At 39.0% G+C, this 6,000-nt stretch overlaps 1 protein-coding gene across 1 annotated transcript in view; it reads left to right on the top strand.

The window, feature by feature from the left end:
• Positions 1-486: 486 nt before the first annotated feature.
• Positions 487-6,000, top strand: part of LOC150081076 (uncharacterized) — a 31,772-nt gene continuing 26,258 nt past the window's right edge. Inside the window, exons 1-2 of the mRNA XM_090380908.1 lie at positions 487-654; positions 3,309-3,392. Of these exons, the coding sequence (XP_090237034.1) occupies positions 487-654; positions 3,309-3,392 (252 nt within the window). The remainder of the gene's footprint in view (positions 655-3,308; positions 3,393-6,000) is intronic.

The raw sequence follows: 6,000 nt of genomic DNA, 5'->3' as shown, positions 1-6,000 counted from the left end.
GGTACATCAAATCTTCCTGTGAATAATAGTACATCGTAAAAATCGTGCACCTTTTTTAATATTACTTGTTAATTGTGTTCTGTGAGCCCGGATGAAGATCATCAATAATTGGATATCGATTGGCGCAAAAGCGTCTAAGGCCATGAAGCACTTCATCAGCAATAAACAGATTTTAAGGTGATCTAAGCGGTATTAATTAATATAAAATGTTTTCACGCTGAAATTTCGCACAGTAAACCGTCGATTTTATGAATTAATCGTTGTAAGTAGGTGTCAGTTGAAGCAAAAGTTTTTTCTTGAGTTCCAGGTTTTCCATCTCTTTCTCTCACGAATACACCGTAATTCCAGGTAATTATTTCTTCCGGCTAAATTTAGATCCTTAAAATCGTGGGTTTACTGTATTATCTTAGAGCTGTCGTGTTTATAAAACTTCTAAATAAACATTTCCAAAGTTTTTGTTAAATGTTGTGCTTTTTTTTGCCTACTATGTATACAGAACTGGCTATTGTAATTGATATCGAAGCAGGAGAATATCCAAAGGACACCCCAAGAAGAAGTTTCGTTGCCATTCACGATCCAACGACACTGATCAATCCTATAGTGGAAGGATTCGTAATAGAACCAGGAAAGGAATACGGAATCTCGTCTACAAGGGTAGGTCATTCATATTTCTCACTCACTTGCACATATACGCATACCCCTTGAGTAGAATGGTAGACGCCATTCTCACCAAACTTGGTCTCGAGCAGGATTACACGGTTTTTCTCTCAGTATTCACCAGGGAATCAGGAAAATCGACCACAGAATATAAGAAATTTACGCACACAATGCTTTTATAGCCAAAAAAATAATTCACACAAAAAAATCGCTAACAACTCAACAGAAATCAAGAAAATAATATGCAGTTGACACTGACGGAATAGACGAATCGGCAGCTATAAGTGGTAGACAATGCTCACTGCTATTTAAATTTTTAAAAAATATAATAATATATATACACATACATTTTCTCTCATCATTACCTTCCATTTCATTGTCAGTTAATCTGGATCTGATTTTGCAGTTTTTTTTTTTTCTCTCTCTCTCTCTCTCTCTCTCTCTCTCTCTCCATTCGTCCTGTTCATAGCTCTTCCCCAAATACACCATATCTCGTAGAAATATCCTCGGGTAGTAGAGCAAACAAACAAGTATTTTCACTTTTAGACTTATCCAAAGGTCGATTTGGCTGGACAAAAAACTCGAATTTCCGGGGACAGCCTTGCTATCCACGCCTGGGACCAAATAACCCATAAGAGTTCCTCGCTTCATTGACGGGATTCGAATCATTCCATTCAGCGTACGTAGGAGCGCAATTATATTTACTTGCTATCAGCGAGGGGAACAGCCTATGACATTAGTTGCTTCGACGCTTAATACATGCAATCTTTGTTGGAGTTGACACGTAGGTGTTACTGCCCAACACTTCTATGCTAAATGAGCCACAAACTTAATAACCATGAACACCAATATGTGTTAATAACTTAGCTGATTAAGCTGATATTTGAGTAATATAATGAAAAAAAAATTTATTTCATAAACATTATTAATATTCCAGCATCAAAAATAAATAACAACAGGTTTCTGACCGTAAAGTTTCAAAACAAAAATGGAGGTTCCAACTTTTGCCAATAAATTTTCCACATACGTAGAAGATTCGCCTGACATTCCTTCCCCATAATCACTCTAACTATAGCTCTGATGTTATGCCTAAATTCTTGATTAATGGTTAACCTAACGCTCGAAGGCGTGTCAATAATTTTCTCCGTTGATACAGAACGCATAGTTTAACGATCTACAAAACTACAAATAAAATAACGATCTACAAAATTACAAATAACCCTTATTTTCTGGAAAACTAATAACGTGTGCTGAAACCTTTAGTCTTTACAAAAGCCTCTAGTCTCCGTGAAGTCACCAGTATTTTGTAAATCATCCGGCATTTTCCGCCATTCGACCTTCAAAACGGCGAACAATTCAGCTTTTTTTTTTCGCTTTAGCAGTCTCTAGTCACATGCACCTGACGACCCAAATCATCGCAGATGTTTTAGATAGGACTGATGCCAGAGCTCTTAGCTGGCCAGTCCAACTTCTCCACGCTCATGTTAACCCGTCACAACATTAGCAGTATGACATGACCGTTGTCATGATGATACACCACGTACCGTGACTGGTCACTCCAAACCAGTTTTTTTGGTTTACGATCTAAAACGGCGGATCTTACACTATCCTAAGCTAGATGACATTCATCGAGGTGATTAGTAGCTTGTGCACGACTATGATAACCCATCTCAAGCAGCATCTTGTGCACTGTACTGGTGCTGACATAATATTTACACACTGGTGTGCAAAACGTAAAGATCAACACTATTTCTAAAGGTTACAACCACAAAATCAAACGAAACAGCCTGGGGCAATTTGCATAGCTGTGGCCGTTCAATAGAAAGCTGGTGTACGTGCAAAAATTTGAATCGTGATGAGAGGGCTCACATAAACAGATAAAAGTAGCAGTTCAGCAGTTATGTGCACAATTATCGAATGGTGAACACGACTGTTACTGTTATTCGATTGGTTTCATACAGCGCTACAGACAACATCTAGATGACTTTGCCCGGGGTCGAATAATTGAGAAGCTCGAGGAACGTCAAATTGCGAGGAGTGTAGCTGCAGAGTTCGTTATCGCCCATAGCATCGTTTCACTTGCGTGGTCGGCCTTCAGAACGACAGGTACAGCTGTTCTAAGGACCAGTGGTGGTCGTCCACGAAAAACACACCCACCAGCTGAAGATGGTGCTGACAGAGGAATGGACGATGTTACCGCAAGAACTTATCAACAACATTGTTCTAAGTATGGACAAGCGGTGCAAAACCTGCATCGACATTAGGGGTGGCCATATCTCCTACTGAGGACCACCTCTTCCATTTGTTCCATCTTTGGCAGTGATGCATCTGTATCATGGCAGCCAGTGCTATGTTGCCATTATTGAATAAAGTCCCTCTGTACCGTTTTGTTTCCTTCATAATTTCTGTACCTCACGAGTTTCCTTTGGTATGCTTTTCCCATATCCAGGCCACTCCTATGAGAAGCTACAGGTGAAAAGCTGACTGGTCCTTAAGTTTTGCACAAGATATTAGACATGATCAACTATCAATGGCGGGGTGTACATATTATGTTAATATTACACATACATACTTATATTTGTAAATATTTTATTTACTGTCTGTGATTACAACTCAAACAAAACCAAGCTCTTTCTTTCATTTCTTTTCAGAACGAGATGCATCTTCTCCCTCCACCTCATGGACAATGTGTTAGGTACGAATTAAATCATAAAGATGGCATATCAAGTCAAGAAGTAAGTATGCGGTAATTTCTGATGCATTAGGGGAGACATTTCTTATGCATTAGACAAAGTGGAGAGATTTCTTGCATCACTTATTAATTTCTGACGTCAAAAATATGAGCTATAAACGTGACTTTGACAGCAGCTTACAACAGCGGTCTCCAAAATGTTGTTTGAGACCTAATATGACAATTAAAAAATGATATGAAAAAACAAAAACTAATAACCAGGTTTCATAACTCCACTTTATGTCACAAAAATAACCACCCCAAATGCACTCATGTGCGATGGCCTATAGTAGTAAGCGAAAGTATGTTTACATTACAAAATGACAGTGGATTACACACACGCGCACATGGTCATGTGTGTCGCATTCGTAAGGGGGACCTGAGACCAGCTAACTCAGCCATGTTGTGAAAACGCCCACAAAAATTCCTCCCATCATTGATAGGATTCGAATTCAGGTCTTTTTCACCCAGTGTGAGGAAGACGATAATTATATCATCTATGCTTCCGCGCTGTGTTCCATCATTGTCCATCCACTGTTGATATATTGACTATGTTAGTCATCTTTATTCCCAATGGCAAATTCGATGGAAAATTTTGATTAAACTCGAGCACCTGCTCTTGAAATCTCTGTTTGAAATGAAAGTTCTTTTCAACAAGCTCCAAAAATATGGATTTCCCACTGATTTTTCCAATTGGGTCTCTCTCTCTCACTACTCGTCGAGGGTGATGATGGACGGCTCGCTGTCTTATACCTTCTTTATTAATTCTGGTATTTCCAAAGATTCAGTTCTTTCTCTCACTCTTTGTCTCTTATGCAGGGTTATTACGAAGTAACGTAACAGTTTTATACATTCGTAAGCACCACAATTTTAGAAACTGGGGGAAATCAAATATATCGAATTAAAGAGGAACAACTGAAACTTTGATTGACTACAGCTACAGATTTCGATAAGGGGATCGGCGGTTATTCAACAATCATTCCAACGAAAATCAAGCTCCTGTCGCACTTTACGCAGTGTTTCATGGGTCACTTTTTCTATGGCAGCAGCGATTTTGGTCTTCTGTTCAATCACATGCCTTGGTAATGGTGGACGATTTACAATAGACGTCATCTTTCAAGAAACCCAAAGACGGAAATGCACTGGCGTCAAGTTTGAGGATCGTGGAGGCCAATAATGGGACCTAAACGATCAATCCATCTTCCTGGGAAGCCGATGCGCCCACCTCTCGATGATAATGATTTGGAAGGCCACAATAAATCAGCGCTATTGACCGCAAGTCCATTGAGGTCATCTGCGCTAATTTGTAGTATCAGAAAATTCTCGAGCATATCGAGAAAACCAATCCCGGTAATCGTTTTTTCATAAAAATAAAAATGCTCTTAAACTTTCTGTGAACCCGAAACACATTGAGTTTGGGGCTGTGACGAACATGTTCAATTAAGTACTTATATGGTCTTTTTTTTTCCGCAAACACGAACATTTTGCATTTGACAGAGCCACAAAATGAAACGTAGATTCATCGCTCAACACCATACACTCGAGCAGGTTGTTTCATCATCATAGCTTGCCTGTATTTCCACGCACAGAAGTTGTTACGATTCACTTTTTCTTCGTTTGCCATTGCTTATACCACTTGATAGCGATAGAGATTCAGCTACAACCATTTCCGAGCATGATCCAAACGGTTGATTGTGACAAACGAGCTCATGTTCCAGTCATTGATTTTCTCTAGCTTCTGAAGAACGTAAGGCGTACTCACTGCACTGTTTTGTTACAAACACACTTGGCCTGCTTGTTGATGTGAAACATCCTTGTGGGCATGTACAAAAATTACGACAAAGTAAATCTGATTGGTCACGAAAAATGTATCACGGAAGTGATTACGTATCCGAGGCCTCCACAGACGCGCGTCACACGTTCCCACCACTAGTCTGAGCTGAGCATTCGACGGACAAGAGCGAGTGACGTATTTTTCTTGACCGGCGGTATGTCGAGTTCCAGTGAGCCAATTTACAAAATTGAAACGCTATTTTTTCCATTTCGTCGAACTACATTAGAAAAACACAATAAAACAAATAACTTTCGAAAATAAAATTTGAATGTTGAACGATGCCGAAGTCCAGTGCAGAGTGTTCTCGAGAGTATCGAGCAAGAATGAAAGGGACAAGACCTAAGAAAATAAAGACGAAGGTCTTCTAACAGTGACATACAGGATATAACTCACTTTATTCATTTCGATTTTCTGCCGTACTCAAATTGAAGGTGCAGCGCTGTTAAAGAAAGATTTACTTAAAATACCCATGATCACGAGGGGCAATTTCAACGTTAACTTCGGATTGAAAGAAAATAAACTATTGATTACTTTCCTGAAAGAAACCTTCAATCTAACTCTAATCCTTCAATTTCAACTACAACATCGGGTTATTATCGGCGTTGTTTTCAAGAGAAATTTAAATATGCTGCCATTGCAAATATATGTCTCTTACTGCAGTTATCATAAATCCATTGTGTCTCGTCTTCCAGCTGAAATTACGGAAATTTGTGCATGATCAATAAAATATTTACAATGCAATAGCTCTTTTATTTTGAAATCAATATATACAAATCAA

Source organism: Mastigoproctus giganteus, chromosome 9 (assembly GCF_048544385.1).
Source record: "Mastigoproctus giganteus isolate SK-2022 chromosome 9, ASM4854438v1, whole genome shotgun sequence".
In the NCBI taxonomy this organism is placed as follows: Eukaryota; Metazoa; Arthropoda; class Arachnida; order Uropygi; family Thelyphonidae; genus Mastigoproctus; species Mastigoproctus giganteus.
Note: the sequence above shows the minus strand (reverse complement) of the source record. Positions and strands in the feature narration are given on the sequence as shown.